The sequence below is a fragment of the Ranitomeya imitator genome, chromosome 7 (assembly GCF_032444005.1).
Source record: "Ranitomeya imitator isolate aRanImi1 chromosome 7, aRanImi1.pri, whole genome shotgun sequence".
Lineage (NCBI taxonomy): Eukaryota > Metazoa > Chordata > Amphibia > Anura > Dendrobatidae > Ranitomeya > Ranitomeya imitator.
This window is the reverse complement of record NC_091288.1, coordinates 177,118,589-177,138,872: the sequence shown is the minus strand read 5'-3', so window position 1 is coordinate 177,138,872 and position 20,284 is coordinate 177,118,589. Positions and strand designations below refer to the sequence as shown.

The following is a 20,284-nucleotide window of genomic DNA, read 5'->3' as shown; positions in this document are numbered from 1 at the left end:
TCATTCTTTCATGTACCCGGATCAGTTGTCCTGGCCCCTTTGCAGAGAAACAGCCCCAAAGCATGATGTTTCCACCACCATGCTTTACAGTAGGTATGGTGTTTGATGAATGCAACTCAGTATTCTTTTTCCTCCAAACACGACAAGTTGTGTTTCTACCAAACAGTTCCAGTTTGGTTTCATCAGACCATAGGACATTCTCCCAAAACTCCTCTGGATCATCCAAATGCTCTCTAGCAAACTTCAGACGGGCCCGGACATGTACTGTCTTAAGCAGTGGGACACGTCTGGCACTGCAGGATCTGAGTCCATGGTGGCGTAGTGTGTTACTTATGGTAGGCCTTGTTACATTGGTCCCAGCTCTCTGCAGTTCATTCACTAGGTCCCCCCGCGTGGTTCTGGGATTTTTGCTCACCGTTCTTGTGATCATTCTGACCCCACGGGGTGGGATTTTGCGTGGAGCCCCAGATCGAGGGAGATTATCAGTGGTCTTGTATGTCTTCCATTTTCTAATTATTGCTCCCACTGTTGATTTCTTCACTCCAAGCTGGTTGGCTATTGCAGATTCAGTCTTCCCAGCCTGGTGCAGGGCTACAATTTTGTTTCTGGTGTCCTTTGACAGCTCTTTGGTCTTCACCATAGTGGAGTTTGGAGTCAGACTGTTTGAGGGTGTGCACAGGTGTCTTTTTATACTGATAACAAGTTTAAACAGATGCCATTACTACAGGTAATGAGTGGAGGAAAGAGGAGACTCTTAAAGAAGAAGTTACAGGTCTGTGAGAGCCAGAAATCTTGATTGTTTGTTTCTGACCAAATACTTATTTTCTACCATAATATGCAAATAAAATGATAAAAAAACAGACAATGTGATTTTCTGGATTTTTTTTTCTCAGTTTGTCTCCCATAGTTGAGGTCTACCTATGATGTAAATTACAGACGGCTCTCATCTTTTTAAGTGGTGGAACTTGCACTATTGCTGACTGACTAAATACTTTTTTGCCCCACTGTATATATGTGTGTATATATATGTGTGTATACTATATATATATATATATATATATATATATATATATATAGTGCTCAATGTAATTCTACTAGATCCTTCCTGTGAAAACCTTTCCTTCCGCTTGTACTGACGATCCAAGAAAAGAAAGTCATTTCATGGCCAGTTAAGCTTGTCTGCAGTGTGGGAAGATATTTCTTGGATTTAATTTGCTTTTTAGATATAATACTGTACATGATGAAGTGTCGGGCATGTCAGTATATGCACTTAGAGCCTAATTCACAGACAAGTTTTCACCCAGGTGACTTGGCAGACTAGATGTGCCCCTTCTGGCAAAGGGGAATTCTGAACAGACAGTCCTCATTCCTGAGCATGGGATTACAGCTCACGACATGTATCATATATAGCGGTATAGCCTCCGGATTCGGTATTCAATAGTCCTCTGTATATAGACACTAGATTAGCTCATTAATAAAAAATTACCGTTATTCCCCATTCGAAGCTCAACTTTACCGTACTAAGAGCTTCACATTATGTAACAGGAGGCCGCCCTTCCGTATGGCTACTTTTAGCTATTATCTGACTATGCCATTTCATACCGTAGGCTAGACGTTTTGCAATTGACCGGTTGTCTAAAACCTCTTCCAATATGTTTTCCGGTATGTATAGCTATCAGTCTTCCTACTACTTAGACCATAAGCAATTTCATCCATTGTGGTCTTAAACTAGATGTCATGTAGATGGACTGGCAATATGTAACTTTTTGAGTATCTCATCAGATTTTAAGATAAACCTGTAGTAGTATCTCGTTTTTCAGTTTAGTTCCACTTACTTTAACGTAGATAAGATGCAATACCAGTCATAGTTCACGGACAAAAGTGGTCTTATTCCTAAGAAAAGAAACATTTAAACTCCCAGGGGAGCATTGTGTGGACTATAAGTCTCCTTATGCCAACTTGGCACTCTCTACTAGGAGACACTTTACCCTCTGAACTTTCTAGGGAAAATTAGATGCATGTACTTCTTTTTTCCAGAGAGCATGGGCTAGCTCAATAAAAGTTAGTGGTCTCCACAGGGAAAAAACAGTACTCGTCTGATAGTGGCTGCTATGCATTGGATGGAGGTGCACTCAGCAGCTCCATTCAGAGAGCTTACATGAAGCCACTGCTGGAGCAAATAGCGGTTGATCGTTGTTTGCACCGGGTGTAGGACCCTCCCTGATCTGCTCTTAATGCACTATCCTGTAGATAGATTATCAATTACCTATGCCCGGACACAGGTACGGACTGGGGCTAAAATTCAGCCCTGGCATTTGAAATCACACAGACCCATGTTGTCCCCGTCCCCAAGAACCAGTTGGGGTATATTCCTAATATTACCCTGGATGGAGGAAAGGAAGATTTACTACAAGACCAATATTTCTAATGATACCTCCATCACAACTCTTAACAGTATGGGTGTCTTGAGAACACTAATTTTGCTAGCAATGTAGCAGACAAGGTGGCCCATTACCAGACAGGCCCTTCTGGCATTTGCCAGAAATGCCAGATGGCCAGTTTGGAACTGCCCGGACATCCCCTTTAAAGATTTACCAAAGTTTCTAAATAACATTCCAGGCTTTCATTTCATCGCAGTACCATACAAACACAACTAGAATTCAGTTTCAGTCTTCTCCCAATTTTTGGACTCCAAAGGGGGTTTAATTGCTTATTATTATCATCATTCCGTGCAAAATACATTCCTGAAATAGTGCCCGTTTGGAAACATGAATGTTAGTAATAAAGAAACTGTTGTGTTTTCTTACAAAATTTAGTTAATTTAAGATGATTCACCTGCCAAAATCAAAGTCTCATTAGGTATCAGTACAAAAGTCTAGACAATGCTACAGGTGACCCACGGGGTTGAAGAATAAGAATTTCGTTGTTTGGGTTTAATTAGTTTAAAGACCTCACGTATGGACCATAACGCATGTGTGGTTCTCAATGATTGGGGGGAGCTTGACCTTGGTTCACCAGAATGGGCAGCAGCATCCAGGCAGAAAATGACAGAAGAGCTCTTTTCATTTACATACGTAATACATTTCAAGAAATTGGGCAAACCATAATCTCATCATCCAACATTAGAGGTTTTGCAAATACTGTGAAAGAGAGAGTCAGGAAAAGTGGTTGACAGTGTGTATGTGTTACGAAGGTGGCTGGCCTCGGTGGTGTAAATCCCGGGAAGTCTGTACCAGTGACACTAGGTTACTGAGTAGTTTGCTTAAGTGGATTTTAGGTACGGGGTTAAGGAGTGACCAAAAAAGCCTGGGTGGAAAAGGTCACTCTCATACTCCAGTCCAGTTCTTACAAGTGGTATAATAGGCAGCTGAGAAAGCTCGGAGGGTGAGTTCTGATGGAGCTGAACAGAGGTGTGTTTGTTGGTGAAAGTGTTTCAACTGCTTTAGCTGCTACCGAGATTGGAAAGGCCAGACCTGGGAAAACTGTGGCTCCATGGGCCACATCTGGTCATCTTGCTGTTCTAGTCCGGCCCGCGGACAAAGAGAGCCAAAGGGCCGAAACATTGACCTATGGACCGCACCATGCTCTCCCCTGCCCAACGTCCATCCGCCATCACCGCTATCACCCACCGTCACCGCTATACGCATCCTCGGAATGCACACAGCAGTGAAAGAATTGGTGGAGGAGGGACCGCTGGCCACTTCTTCCACCAATCAGCGTGTGAGACAGCTGACGTGGTGACGTCATTTCATCACGTCAGCTGTGCACTGTGGACAGTCAGTGCATCGGAGAAAGCAGACATAGAATGCCGGGGGAATGGGAGCGAGGTGAGTATGTGATGTTTTTTCAGATGTATGGGATGTTTGTATGCATATAATGGGCTGTGTGGGGGCTCACACTGTATATGGGAGGCTGTGTGGGGCTCATGCTATATATAGAGAGGCTATGTGGGGTACATGCTGTATATGGCAGGCTATTTAGAGCTCACACTGTATATACGGAGGCTATGTGGGGCTCATGCTGTATATGGCAGGCTATTTCGAGCTCACACTATATACGGAGGCTATATGGGGCTCATGCTGTGTATGGGAGGTTATGTGGGGGGCTCACACTGTATATGAGAGGCTGTGTGGGGCTCATGCTATATACAGAGCGGCTATGTGGGGTTCATGCTGTATATGAGAAGCTATTTGGAGCTCACACTGTATATACGGAGGCTATGTGGGGCTCATGCTGTATATGGCAGGCTATTTGGAGCTCACATTATATACAGAGGCTATGTGGGGCTCATGCTGTATATGGGAGGTTATGTGGGGGGCTTATGCTGTATATAGGAGACTGGGAGCTCATACTGTATATGAGAGGCTAAGTAGGGGCTTTTATGGTATATAGGGGCTGTGTGTGGGCTCATACGGTATATAGGGGGATGTCAGCATACTTAAAGGGACACTGTCACCTGAATTTGGAGGGAACAATCTTCAGCCATGGAGGCGGGGTTTTGGGGTGTTTGATTCACCCTTTCCTTACCCGCTGGCTGCATGCTGGCTGCAATATTGGATTGAAGTTCATTTTCTCTGTCCTCCATAGTACACGCCTGCGCAAGGTAAGATTGCACCTTGCACAGGCATGTACTACGGAGGACAGAGAATGAACTTCAATCCAATATTGCAGCCAGCATGCAGCTAGCGGGTAAGGAAAGGGTGAATCAAAAACCCCAAAACCCCGCCTCCATGGCTGAAGATTGTTCCCTCCAAATTCAGGTGACAGTGTCCCTTTAATTCTGATCAATATTGAATGATACAATTAATATAATTAATATGTTAATATTAATATTGAGCAGAATTAATTTCAGCCTATTGGTTTGGCCCTCCACAGCAGTCACTGTCTCTCATGTGGCCCTTTGGGAAAATGGTATAATTTATTTTGTGGTATTGTGCGGAAGAAAGGACTGTTTATGTTACTCATTTGTGCTGAAGAAAGGCTGCTTTCATTTTGAAGCTGTAAAGATTATGAAAAAAAAGTAAACTTTGCTTTGTTTTGACATTGAAACCTTGTGCCTGTGCTTATCCAAGCGACTACCAGAGAGCTGAACCCCAACAATTATTATCGACTATGCTTTCATGCCATATAACATGTCAATTGTGCCAAGAGGTAAAAACTAGACTTTGAAAACAGGCAAAAACTAGATGAACATAGCTAACGAACATGAAATGAGGATCAGATGTGTAATTTTGCTGGGAAATACATTGTTACAGTTATTGGTAGTTACATGAGTTCAGACGGCCCCCGTGGTCCCAAACTTCCCATGTATCTTCACTGCATGACTCCAGTGAGGAGGAGTGATTGTGGTAGTCGAGCATGTACCCTTTTGCTACAGTCACTGTCTTCATTTCTGGCATAGACAGCCAAGCAAGGTTGGAGACAGCGAATGCGCCCACCTCCTTGGACTATGCAGATGCATGGACAATCCTGGTCACAGCATGCGAGTATTAGACCAGTCAGCTGCCCTTGTGCCCGGACGAACGATGGATCAACAGATGTGAATATCAGCAGATGTCAGCAGTGACCGGAGAATGGATGTCAATGACCCTCACTTACTTTCTATTAACACATACAGTGGGGCAAAAAAGTATTTAGTCAGTCAGCAATAGTGCAAGTTCCACCACTTAAAAAGATGAGAGACGTCTGTAATTTACATCATAGGTAGACCTCAACTATGGGAGACAAACTGAGAGAAAAAAATCCAGAAAATCACATTGTCTGTTTTTTTATCATTTTTTTTGCATATTATGGTGGAAAATAAGTATTTGGTCAGAAACAAACAATCAAGATTTCTGGCTCTCACAGACCTGTAACCTCTTCTTTAAGAGTCTCCTCTTTCCTCCACTCATTACCTGTAGTAATGGCACCTGTTTAAACTTGTTATCAGTATAAAAAGACACCTGTGCACACCCTCAAACAGTCTGACTCCAAACTCCACTATGGTGAAGACCAAAGAGCTGTCAAAGGACACCAGAAACAAAATTGTAGCCCTGCACCAGGCTGGGAAGACTGAATCTGCAATAGGCAACCAGCTTGAAGTGAAGAAATCAACAGTGGGAGCAATAATTAGAAAATGGAAGACATACAAGACCACTGATAATCTCCCTCGATCTAGGGCTCCACGCAAAATCCCACCCCGTGGGGTCAGAATGATCACAAGAACGGTGAGCAAAAATCCCAGAACCACGCGAGGGGACCTAGTGAATGAACTGCAGAGAGCTGGGACCAATGTAACAAGGTCTACCATAAGTAACACACTGCGCCACCATGGACTCATATCCTGCAGTGCCAGACGTGTCCCACTGCTTAAGCCAGTACATGTCCGGGCCCGTCTGAAGTTTGCTAGAGAGCATTTGGATGATCCAGAGGAGTTTTGGGAGAATGTCCTATGGTCTGATGAAACCAAACTGGAACTGTTTGGTAGAAACACAACTTGTCGTGTTTGGAGGAAAAAGAATACTGAGTTGCATCCATCAAACACCATACCTACTGTAAAGCATGGTGGTGGAAACATCATGCTTTGGGGCTGTTTCTCTGCAAAGGGGCCAGGACGACTGATCCGGGTACATGAAAGAATGAATGGGGCCATGTATCGTGAGATTTTGAGTGCAAACCTCCTTCCATCAGCAAGGGCATTGAAGATGAAACGTGGCTGGGTCTTTCAACATGACAATGATCCAAAGCACACTGCCAGGGCAACGAAGGAGTGGCTTCGTAAGAAGCATTTCAAGGTCCTGGAGTGGCCTAGCCAGTCTCCAGATCTCAACCCTATAGAAAACCTTTGGAGGGAGTTGAAAGTCCGTGTTGCCAGGCGTAAAGCCAAAAACATCACTGCTCTAGAGGAGATCTGCATGGAGGAATGGGCCAACATACCAACAACAGTGTGTGGCAACCTTGTGAAGACTTACAGAAATCGTTTGACCTCTGTCATTGCCAACAAAGGATATATTACAAAGTATTGAGATGAAATTTTGTTTCTGACCAAATACTTATTTTCCACCATAATATGCAAATAAAATGTTAAAAAAACAGACAATGTGATTTTCTGGATTTTTTCTCTCAGTTTGTCTCCCATAGTTGAGGTCTACCTATGATGTAAATTACAGACGCCTCTCATCTTTTTAAGTGGTGGAACTTGCACTATTGCTGACTGACTAAATACTTTTTTGCCCCACTGTATGTGGAAATGTGAAAAAGACATAGAAGATGTAGAGATGTAGAAAAGATATTAAGATGTTCTTATGAATATGGATGGCTTAGTGGCTTGCACTCTGAACGAGGGAGCAAGGGTTTACATCGGATTAGTGCAACGTCTACAAAGAGTTTATATGTTCTCCTATGTTCACTCTAAAAAACATTTATAGGTTAACCTTTACTTAAAGGAGTATTCCCATCACCAAGATCATATCCCAATGTGTAGTAAGTGTAGTAATAATAATAATTGCAAATACCTTCAATTAGAAACGTAGTATAGTTTTTCTGATTCGCCATGTCTCTTTCCTCATGGGTGCAGGCATTGCAGGACCTTAGGTATCCATGGTTACAACCATTAGCAACTAGCTAACTGTCATATCAGTGGTCGTAATCATAGATACCTAAGGTCCTGCAATGCCTGAACATGAGGAAAGAAACATAGCGAATCAGAAAAACTATACTACAGTTCTAATTGAAAACAAGACAACCGCACGCACCCTGAGGATGGATTACACCGAAACGCGTGTCGGGGTGGGTCTGAGTCGGCGTGGTGTTCTGCGTATACTGGTATGTTTTACCCTATTGCTCCATATGGCATGTGTTCAACTTTGATTAACTGCTATCTTTTTACTGTCAATATGGATTTTTATACACATTTAGGTTGATGCGTTCTATTTTGTACTACTCTATGTATTGCGCAGTATACGCCACCCTGCTCTTAGCTTCCATGCTGTATGTTACCACATGTTTCCCCATTTATGACCATGTTCTTTGTCGCTCTATGTATTTATAATAAATTTTCATGATTTGCATTTACTTTGGACTATGGCACTAGTTTTATTCGGTGGTTTTGTTTACAGTTCTAATTGGAAGTATTTGCTACTGTTATTTTTATACTGATTACATATTGGGATATGATCTTGGAGATGGGAATACCCCTTTAAACATCTCTCCCGTGTTTTATCTCATTGGTTGCTGTTAGTTCTTATACAAAGTGTAAAAATATTCTAAGGCTTATGTCGGACTATTGAAGTCCACAACAGAGTTTGGAGCCTCACAGACATTAGACAGTTGCCAGGTCAAATGATGGTTCAACCAGTTGTTCGACCGGCAACTACCTCTCCTGGAGCCTCCGTACAGAGGAGAACTTGGTCGGCTGAGCGCTCCTGTGTTCTCTATGAGACATTTGCTACTAGACATCTCATGTTGTCGATAACAAAAGGATCGGCAATGTGAAATCAGACAGGCCGGGTCCTTACCTCCCCCAACATTATCTGTCTGGAAAGAGTTGGGAAGCCTCTGTACACATTTGACTGTCGGCGGAGAGCGCTGATATCGGCAGGTTCGGCCAACGTTAGCCTAATGTGAGTGGGGGCCTTTACAGTACAGGCAACAAGAAAACCAAATTTACCAATAATCACATGTATAGAAGACATAAGAACAGGATTGCTGATTTATTTTATGATTGAAAGCAAGCCACTTAAGGAAAACCCCTTCATCAGGCTAATATGCCCCCTTTCGTTACTCGGCACTACACTCCATTGAGTCAGGTCGGCTCATTGATGACGTCTCACAGTTGTAGTCGGACAGCTGAGCATGAACTCCATGACTGCCATACTTTTTTCTATAGCTCTTAAAGGGTTAGTGCCAAGTTTGGAAGTTATCCCATGTCCACAGGATAGGGAAAAACTTCCCGATTGTTGGGTTCCAACTGTGTGATCCCCTGAAAATAGGGCTATGGAGTGGAAATTGAGCTTGGACATGTCTGCTCCAGCGCTGTGCTCGGTTATAACCGGCAGTGCCGTAGAGGTTAAAAGGAGAAGAGGTGCTTCACATCTTGGGGTCAAAAGCAGGTATATCCCATCTTTTGTCCCATTTTTTTACCAAAATATATAGCTCCCACAATCTACAAGAATCCCACCATGAAGTAATTCTACACATAACAACAAAATATGATTATATTATATCACCAATGACTTACATAGATAAGGCCGGAGAAATATCTTTCTCTTAAATTGTGCAGCACAGATGCTTCATTTAGGCAAGTGAGCTCTGCCATGTCCTCCACCTTGGAGAATTTGGGGGGGTTCATCTTTTGGATATCATCCTTGGCTACGGTTAATTTCTTTCCATTCTCCAATTCAACCATAACCTCTTCACCTTTTTCTTCCTTGACACTTGCAGCTTCAAATCCATGTTTCTCAGAAGGAATCCAAACCAACTTTTTGGCCGACCAATCTGCTTGGGCTGTGGCGCTGTTCAAGATGTTCTTGTCCAAAAATAGGAATTTCTCATCCTCGGTCAGTGGTTTTTGTGACATTTTGACTTAAAGGTCACCTAAAAAAATGAAAAGAGAAGCTTAATAAAAAATAAAATGTGGTCAATTATCTATGTATTCAGTATATTCAAACTAACATGGCAAATTTGTAAAATGAATCAATTAGATTTAATATATTACATTTATTTTGTCTTTAATACACCAAATGGACTACAACAGGATTCAGTCAAGAGAAAAGGAAGGGTCGTTAGGCTTTTTGGTTAAGTCCGATCTCATAAAATGCCCCCAAACTTTCCATTTAATGGATCTAAATCCTGATTTATTTTTTTTTGGGGGGGGGGTGTATTATTCTGGTGAGTGGTTAGGAAGGAAAAAAGACAGTTGAAGGAAGGATAAGAACTTGAGATTAAAAGTACAGAACGTAATTAGCGGAATGGAAAGCCTGGTTCACAATTAGCCTATAGGACCAGGTGATGACAAACACAAGGGTATAGATTTGGGATGATGGACTATCTACGTAAAGCTTCATAAAAACTCCTGCCTTGAGTTGGCCAATGCCACCTAAAGAATGAAGAAGTCAAAGCCCAATTACTGAAGAAGTCAAAGCCCAATCAGTAGGGGGACTGTTAGGAACTCTTAGAGGGACAGAATTCCTTATCATACTGATGACAAGTAATTTTATTTGACTTTTTTGGTTTTAACCCAAGAACTATATCTGATAATCAACGCCGGTTTGGGTAGCGTGAGGACAACAATCATCTTTACAAAGGTTCATTACTGGTCATATCATGATGTCTACCACCAAACTTTGGTTGATACAATGTAGATGAATGACGTAGTTAGACCATTTTGAGACCTAAGCATGATAAATCAGGGGGCGAAAAGCCTAGAGGAAAAGTCTTTCAACTATCTGGGGTTTTTTTACAGATAGTTTGTCTTCTGCAGTTTTTCTTTAATCCATTTCCACTATTCAATTTTTTCCAGTAATTAGTGCAAGGAAGGAACTTACACTTGGAAAGCCCCTTTGAATTACACTAAGTTCCCACCAAAGCTCAGCTTACTCCATACTTTGACGTGAAAATAAGAATGTTATCTGCAGATCTGCAGAGGAAGAATGTAAAACATATTAGTACGTTGTCTGGCTCAAGCACAAACAAAGATGAAAGACAAAGTTACTAACCCTGGTGATAACCAGCAATGTGTCACTGGGCTTTCTGGTGGATTCCAGATACAATCAGATAAATCCTTGAAAAGACCAGATTGGATTTAGTTTATAAGACACCTCAAAAACAGACCGTTACTGGTCCATATGGCTTCCTAAGGTACCCATGTTGGTTAGCCAACAGTTATCGTTTATGAGCTATCCCATAGACTTGCCTGCTTGGCCCAGCATGTATGCATTTTCAATGGGGAGTGTAGACTAAGCCTCTTGCAGACACCTCTGGCATGGGCATGTATCTTAAGGAATAAAATAGGATGATGCACTGGAATTCAACATCTTTGATCCTTCTCTCCCTTGACATCTGATGGGGAAGAGTCAGGATGCCCCACGATCATTAGATCATAAGCTGATTGGGTTCCACAGACTTTTATTTAACGTGTATGGGGGTCTTTATCAATGGATAACTAAAATGTGTCAGTCTAATGCGAAAAAGAAAACGGTGTCAGTGATGATACATCTCTGTACAGCGCTGCAGAATATGTTGGCACTATAAAAGGTACAGAAATAGAAAAGAACATACAACAGTAGTGCACAATTAAAGGGAACCTGACAATAGGTTCATGTTACCCGCACCACAGGTGTGTTTTACTCTAAAAAACGCTGCGGTGACCAAGTACACATATTTATAGGGTTAGACATGACTAGTCCCTGACCCGCTCCTGTTGATTGATAGGTCTCTCCCAACAGTCCCCACCCGACTTTTCGGGTGCAGTGTTTCAGAGGAAATTGCAATTGCACCACCAGGCTTTGATCCATGCTGCTGAATCTAATGACAGCTTCCTTCAATATTTGGTGACCTAAAGTCACAGAACATAGGGACAAGACCTTCTTCTTCTTGTCTTAAGTTCTTTATCCAATCTGTTTAATTTAGCCTAATGTATATATGTTCTATTTCCCTTGAAGGGTTAAAACAGAAATAAGTAGATTTCATATGCCAACACTCAATAAAAGTAAAAAGCTTCTTATCTGGAGCTGACGTAGCATAAATATGCAATTTAATATGAACTGTTTGCTAGAGCTGCTGACTTAGAATATTAAATATGTGCCTATCGATAGGATATGAGAAGACGGGTGTTTGCCAGCGGTGGTCCTTTGCGTGGACCCATATAAGGTCATGTTACCCTGAAGACATGGTAATGATTCATAACAAATACCTTTTAGGGGGAAAAAAAAAAGTCAGTCCGAAGAAAGTAAAGTAAAATGTCAAGTAGTCAAAGTGAGAGTCCAAACCATGCTTTCTATACATTCCTGTAATCCAGGCAACAGCATCCGCGCATAGTGGATAAGCTTTCTATACATTCCTGTAATCCAGGCAACAGCATCCGCGCATAGTGGATAATCCTATATTAAAAGCAAGGATGCTGAATTCCCGGTATGAGCCGTGGCAATGAAAGGGTTTATCACGTTTGGAAAGACTAATGCGTGGAAAAGAGGAGGTTTGGACATATCTAAGCAGTGATGTTAATTTCTGTATATGTTGAGAATACAAGGACACATTGTAACAAAAGCATCTGTCCTTGGATATATGACGTAATGTTTGTTCGTTTTTTTACAAAAATCCAATAAAACCAGAATAAACTAAAAAAAAAAAAAAAAAATGGAATTTGCCATTATTTCTAAAATGAATACAAGATGTACTTGTACCTTAGTCACCTCCACATTCACATCCGTAACAGAAGCCGTCATTGTGCTGAAAATCCGACACTTTCACATGATGCCTTGAACTTTTACAACCGCAAGGTTAACCTAACACAGACTATGATAATTGATAACCCTGTGACATGTGACACATTCGGCTCCTGCACAGGTAGCATCCATGCGTGTTAACTAATTCACTGCCACAGTGAATTATTCTCTCTATAGGTAGCTACTTATTTGCGCATTACACTATTTTGTCAACAGAATGATGCTGAATCCTATAGTAAAAACAACAGTGCCTACTTACAGATATCCAATTACTTAAGCGGAGGCTGATTTGGAGGCAGAGACTGGAACCTGTGCAGCTCACAGCTGGGACAGTCCAAATTCCCCTTCAGTTTGCAGTCCCTCTATATAGAGTGAGCCATGTCCACAGTGGGAGGGATGCAGCCTGGGGAGCGCTGGAGGGAGGGCTTGGAAGCTCATCTTCTGCTCTTAGGTATGGGCTGCTCAGTGCACCTTAGTACAGGGTGGATGTGGATGTGACAGTAACCCCTGAGCTGCCAGAATACGATTTTACCATAGAACACACTACTGAAGTTGTATCATTGCGGAAGAAGATATGACATGCGCGCTTCATCACTGCAAATTTTTTGATCCAACTTTATTTCCAATAGTTTAAAAAAGTTTAAAAAAAAAAAAACTAAACCGGCATTGGGCATCTTTCTTCTCATATCTTGTAACCAAAGGCTGATGCATACACAGACGCTAATGTATATATTGTGTCCCTAGAACATCTACATACAGTTATTTATTGTATTTAAAGAGACCCCTTTCCTCTTTCTGACCCCAAACTGTTGATCTAATGGGCAAAGTCAGATTCTACTTCAACAGTATAACATTATTGTAAATATTTACATTTAGATGTAGCAATGTTTGGTAAACAAATAAATACTTTTTTTTTACATAGGTAAACATACAGTGTTCTATACAGGGGTGGATACAGACAGAGTGTGCCCTTCATACTGCACCCCATTATGCAAGGGTCCACCAGTAACCAACCCCAGGGCCCCACTTCTCAGCTTCCTGCAAATGTGACTTTACCCTCAATCACAAATATAAATGACAATGAACTGGGTAGATTGGTAAATGAATAAGATGCCGCCATTGTCTGTACATAGTGATTCCAGTATATTATGCCAAGTACTGCTTATATAAGAGGGTGGTGGCCCACCGGAGGATTCTCCTGCTCTCCTGTTGGCCAGTCCGAGCCTGACTATATATGTCTGTAACAGAAGCTACTTGCTGCTTTGAAGGTAGAAGTAAGGAGCCCCTTTACATCTTGGGCCCCTGTGTGACTGCACCAATGACACGTTCGCCCCTGATTATATCTTTATATAAATTATATCCCAATATATTGTGCATTATATGTAAGGAATAGGATAGAGTCTGTCATCCACATCTGGACTGGAGCTCAGGGACATCCTACTCCCTAGTGAGTGGGGTGTATATGATTCCCAGCCTCTCTGGCTGTGTGGTTATAGCTGGGGGCTTCCCATGCATGCTCTTGAGAAAGGAAAAAAAAAACCCTCTCTATGATGATATGACTCCATCTGCCTAAATAAGGAGACGGGAACTCTTTCTGCACCGTGTTCTTCTATGTTAGGGGCTGTCTGTTCTCAGGGTAGGAGAGAGGCTGCTGGCTGACTGGAAGGAAAGAGGAGTCTTTTAAACATATAATGCCATAAATAAGGGCGAGCGCCTCCATTTAACCCCTCAGTGCTAAACAGCCTTAAGAAGTAGTTGTATTGCGAAGTGTAAACATGCGAATCCCCTGTTACCTTAAGCGTTTCTTCCAAGTCAGCGTATTGCAGCAACCTCTTCTTTCTTACTTACAAGGGATTTTTGCTTTGTAGCTTTGGCAGAGCATAGTAGTTGTAAGATGTTACATTCGTTTCATTAAATAAACAGCAATAATTGAAATTATTATATCCTGTGTATATCCTGCTTAAAGGCAAGAAGTAATTAGGGTAAGAAATCTATTTATAAGGTTTAAGGATTTTATTATCCTTTAATAAATTATAATAAGAGAAGTTAAATATGGAGAACTTAAAGGGGTTGTCCATTACTCAGAAAGCCCCTTCTCATTCCCTGTGTTTCTCCCCAGTACAATAATAACACTTATACTTACCTGCTTTGCCGCTGCTGTCCCAGCGATGTCGGCACAGGCTCTCCTGGGGCTCACGTGACATTGTTATGTCATGCAATCCCTGTGGCCAATTGGGGGGCTGCTTCTCTTCCGGAGGAAGTCAGAGCGGCGGATGCTCTCTCACCTCATCCAAAGGTTAATCACGTCCAAAGGAGGAGTCAGTGAAGTGGCCGCTGAGTGGCCACAGGAATCAGATGACATAAAACTGTCACGAGAACCAGTGCCAACACCACTGGAATGGCGCCTGATGGGAGTATAGGTGTTATTATTTTATTGGGAGGGACATAGTAATTGTGACTGGGTTTTCTGAGTAGTGGAAAACCCCTTTAAATGTGAGCTGATTTGTAGTTCTCATCATTAGCCACTAAACAGTGTATACACAATGGGTACGGAAAGTATTCAGACTCCTTTTCATTTTCACTCTTTGTTTCATTGCAGCCATTTGGTAAATTCAAAAAAGTTAATTTTTTTCACATTAATGTACACTCTGCACCCCATCTTGACTGAAAAAAACAGAAATGTACAAATTTTTGCAAATTTAATAAAAAAGAAAAAATTAAATATCACATGGTCATAAGTATTCAGACCCTTTGCTTAGACACTCATATTTATGTCACATGCTGTCTATTTCCTTGTGATCCTCCTTGAGATGTTCTACTCCTTTATTGGAGTCCAGCTGTGTTTAATTAAACTGATAGGACTTGATTTGGAAAGGCACACACCTGTGCATCATGCTATGGGGGTGTTTTTCAGCTGCAGGGTGACTGGTTGTCATTGAAAGAACATGAATGCGGACAAGTACAGAGATATCCTGGATGAAAACCTCTTCCAGACTGCTCTGGACTTCAGTGTAGTGAATTCAGCTTTTGGGCTCCCTCCGGTGGTTGTAGAGGGTAATGCAGTTGTGCCTGGACTGCAGGATTGGACAGGTGTATCTACTAATTGCAAAACTGACTGGGGTATATAGCTTTGCAGGACTCTTTAGTCCCTGCCAGTTGTCCATTGTTTTTGGAGGATTCACTTCCCTGCTGGTCTCTCCAGTTTGTTGTGCTTTTCTACAAAGATAAGTCCTGGCTTTGTTTTTGCTGTCCACCTGATGTGGACCTTATAGTTCTGTGCATATTCATGTTTTTGTCTTGTCTAGCTTTGTCTGTGAAGGATTTTTTGCAGCCAAGCTGTGTCTCTGGAGATGCAGATATACCCTCCATGTCTTTAGTCAGATGTGGTGATTTGTATTTTCTGTGGTGGATATTTTCTAGTGTTTTAATACTGACCGCATAGTACTCTGTTCTATTCTTTCTTTTTAGCTAGTATGGCCTCCTATGCTAAAATCTGATTTCATATCTGCGTATGTTATTTCCCCCTCCTCTCACAGTCAATATTTGTGGGGGGCTATCTATCCTTTGGGGATTTTCTCTGAGGCAAGATAGGTTTCCTGTTTCTGTCTTTAGGGAAAGTTAGATCTTAGGCTGTGTCGAGGGGTCTAGGGAGTGTTAGGTACCCCCCACGGCTACTTCTAGTTGCGCTGCTAGGTTCAGGGTTTGCGGTCAGTACAGGGACCACCTTCTCCAGAGTCCGTCTCATGCTGCTCCTAGGCCACCAGATCATAACAGTACAACTGGCCAACAATGAGTTAATTGCATCTCAGAAGAAGGGAGGGTGTTATGGACCTGGTGGTTAGGAGCACCCGGAATGACCTGATGGTTAAACTAACACAGAACAAGCTCTGGGAAGTGGGAGCTCTGCTGACCGCAACCCCTAATCCTATCACACACACTAGAAATAGCCGTGGAGCGTACCTAACTCTACCTAGATGCCTCTTCACAGCCTAAGAGCTAACTAGCCCTAGAGATAGAAAATAAAGCCTACCTTGCCTCAGAGAAATTCCCCAAAGGAAAAGGCAGCCCCCCACATATATTGACTGTGAGATAAGATGAAAGTCACAAACACAGGAATGAAACAAGTTTCAGCAAAGGGAGGCCAGACTTACTAAACAGACTGAGGATAGAAAAGGTATCTTTGCGGTCAGCACAAAAAACTACAAAAAGACCACGCAGAGTGTGCAAAAAGACCTCCGCACTGACTCACGGTGCGGAGGTGCCACTCTGCATCCCAGAGCTTCCAGCTAGCAAGGCAAAATCATGAAAGCAAGCTGGACAAGAAAACAATGAACAAATAATTAACTAGCAGGGACTTAGCTTCTGCTGGAGTAGACAGGTCACCAGAAAGATCCAAGAGCGAACTGAACCAGTACAAGAACATTGACAGCTGGCATGGAGTAACGATCTGAGTGGAGTTAAATAGAGCAGCCAGCCAAAGAATAACCTAAGTCACCTGTGGAAGGAACCTCAGAAGCAGCAGCTCCACTCACAGCCACCAGAGGGAGTCCATGGACAGAACTCGCCGAAGTACAATTCATGACCACAGGAGGGAGTTCGATAACAGAATTCACAACAGTACCCCCCCCCTTTGAGGAGGGGTCACCGAACCCTCACCAGAGCCCCCAGGCCGATTAGGACGAGCCAAATGAAAGGTACGAACTAGATCGGCAGCATGAACATCAGAGGCAAAAACCCAGGAATTATCTTCCTGACCATAACCCTTCCACTTGACCAGGTACTGGAGTTTCCGTCTCGAAATACGAGAATCCAAAATCTTCTCCACCACATACTCCAACTCCCCCTCGACCAACACCGGGGCAGGAGGATCAACGGAGGGAACCATAGGCGCCACGCATCTCCGCAATAACGACCTATGGAACACATTATGGATGGCAAAAGAAGCTGGAAGGGCCAAACGAAATGACACAGGATTGAGAACTTCAGAAATCTTATACGGACCAATGAAACGAGGCTTAAACTTAGGAGAGGAAACCTTCATAGGAACATAACGAGACGACAACCAAACCAAGTCCCCAACACGAAGTCGGGGACCAACACAGCGCCAGCGGTTAGCGAAACGTTGAGCCTTCTCCTGGGACAATGTCAAATTGTCCACCACATGAGTCCAAATCTGCAACCTGTCCACCACAGTATCCACACCAGGACAGTCCGAAGGCTCAACCTGCCCTGAAGAGAAACGAGGATGAAAACCAGAATTACAGAAAAACGGCGAAACCAAAGTAGCCGAGCTGGCCCGATTATTAAGGGCGAACTCAGCCAAAGGCAAGAAGGACACCCAATCATCCTGATCAGCAGAAACAAAGCATCTCAGATATGTTTCCAAAGTCTGATTAGTTCGTTCGGTTTGGCCATTTGTCTGAGGATCGAAAGCCGAAGAAAAAGACAAATCAATGCCCATCTTAGCACAAAAGGACCGCCAAAACCTCGAAACAAACTGAGAACCTCTGTCCGAGACGATGTTGTCCGGAATGCCATGCAAACGAACCACATGCTGGAAAAACAATGGCACCAAATCAGAGGAGGAAGGCAATTTAGACAAGGGTACCAAATGGACCATCTTAGAGAAGCGATCACAAACCACCCAAATGACCGACATCCTTTGAGAGACAGGGAGATCTGAAATAAAATCCATGGAAATATGCGTCCAGGGCCTCTTCGGGACCGGCAAGGGCAAAAGCAACCCACTGGCACGAGAACAGCAGGGCTTAGCCCGAGCACAAGTCCCACAGGACTGCACAAAAGAATGCACATCCCGTGACAAAGAAGGCCACCAAAAGGATTTAGCCACCAAATCTCTGGTACCAAAGATTCCAGGATGACCAGCCAACACCGAACAATGAACCTCAGAGATGACTCTACCAGTCCATCTATCAGGGACAAACAGTTTCTCCGCTGGACAACGGTCAGGTCTATCAGCCTGAAACTTCTGCAGCACCCGCCGCAAATCAGGGGAGATGGCAGACAAAATTACCCCCTCTTTGAGAATACCCGCCGGCTCAGGAACACAACTCCTTGACAGGGCATCAGCCTTCACATTCTTAGAGCCCGGAAGGTACGAAACCACAAAATAAAAACGGGAGAAAAACAGCGACCATCGAGCCTGTCTAGGATTCAACCGTTTGGCAGACTCGAGATAAGTCAAATTCTTGTGATCCGTCAAAACCACCACGCGATGCTTGGCTCCTTCAAGCCAATGTCGCCACTCCTCGAATGCCCACTTCATGGCCAACAACTCTCGATTGCCAACATCATAATTGCGCTCAGCAGGCGAGAACTTTCTAGAAAAGAAGGCACATGGTTTCATCACCGAGCCATCATAACTTCTTTGCGACAAAACAGCCCCTGCTCCAATCTCAGAAGCATCAACCTCGACCTGAAACGGGAGTGAAATATCTGGCTGGCACAACACAGGGGCAGAAGAAAAATGACGCTTCAACTCCTGAAAAGCCTCTACAGCCGCAGAGGACCAATTGACCACATCAGCACCTTTCTTGGTCAAATCAGTCAACGGTTTAGCAACACTAGAAAAATTAGCGATGAAGCGACGGTAAAAAGTAGCAAAGCCCAGGAACTTCTGCAGGCTCTTCACAGATGTCGGCTGAGTCCAATCATAAATGGCCTGAACTTTAACAGGGTCCATCTCGATAGTAGAAGGGGAAAAAATGAAACCCAAAAATGAAACCTTCTGAACTCCAAAGAGACACTTTGACCCCTTCACAAACAAGGAATTCGCACGAAAGACCTGGAACACCATTCTGACCTGCTTTACATGAGACTCCCAATCATCCGAAAAGACCAAAATATCATCCAAATATACAATCATGAATCTATCCAGGTACTCTCGGAAGATGTCATGCATAAAGGACTGAAATACAGATGGAGCATTAGAAAGCCCGAATGGCATAACCAGGTACTCAAAATGGCCCTCGGGCGTATTAAATGCTGTTTTCCATTCATCGCTCTGTTTAATACACACAAGATTATACGCCCCTCGAAGATCTATCTTGGTGAACCAACTAGCCCCCTTAATCCGAGCAAACAAATCAGACAGCAGCGGCAAAGGGTACTGAAATTTGACTGTGATCTTATTAAGAAGGCGGTAATCAATACAAGGTCTCAAAGAACCATCCTTCTTGGCCACAAAAAAGAACCCTGCTCCCAACGGTGATGACGACGGGCGAATATGACCTTTCTCCAAGGATTCCTTTATATAACTCCGCATAGCGGCGTGCTTTGGCACAGATAAATTGAACAGTCGGCCCTTAGGAAACTTACTACCAGGAATCAAATTAATAGCACAATCGCAATCCCTATGAGGAGGTAGGGCACTGGATTTGGGCTCATCAAATACATCCCGGTAATCCGACAAAAATTCAGGGACTTCAGAAGGAGTGGAAGCGAAATTGACAGAAATGGAACATCACCATGTACCCCTTGACAACCCCAGCTGGACACAGACATAGATTTCCAATCCAATACTGGATTATGGACCTGTAGCCATGGCAACCCCAAAATGACCACATCATGCAGATTAAGCAACACCAAAAAGCGAATATCCTCCTGATGTGCAGGAGCCATGCACATGGTCAATTGAGTCCAGTACTGAGGCTTATTCTTGGCCAAAGGCGTAGCATCAATTCCTCTCAATGGAATAGGATACTGCAAGGGCTCCAAGAAAAAACCACAGCGCCTGGCAAACTCCAAGTCCATCAAATTCAGGGCAGCGCCTGAATCCACAAATGCCATAACAGAATAGGACGACAAAGAGCAAATCAGAGTAATGGACAAAAGAAATTTAG

At 43.1% G+C, this 20,284-nt stretch overlaps 1 protein-coding gene across 3 annotated transcripts in view; it reads right to left on the bottom strand.

Moving 5' to 3' along the window:
- Positions 1-12,877, bottom strand: part of MYH11 (myosin heavy chain 11) — a 128,563-nt gene extending 115,686 nt beyond the window's left edge. For 2 of the 3 annotated variants that reach the window (XM_069734097.1, XM_069734095.1), the window contains exons 1-2: positions 12,682-12,877; positions 9,218-9,573 (exon numbers count right to left, since the gene is read on the bottom strand). In XM_069734097.1, coding sequence (XP_069590198.1) covers positions 9,218-9,556 — 339 coding nt within the window. In that variant the 5' untranslated portion in view covers positions 9,557-9,573; positions 12,682-12,877. The remainder of the gene's footprint in view (positions 1-9,217; positions 9,574-12,681) is intronic. The other variant, XM_069734096.1, reaches the window with a different exon arrangement.
- Positions 12,878-20,284: the final 7,407 nt, after the last annotated feature.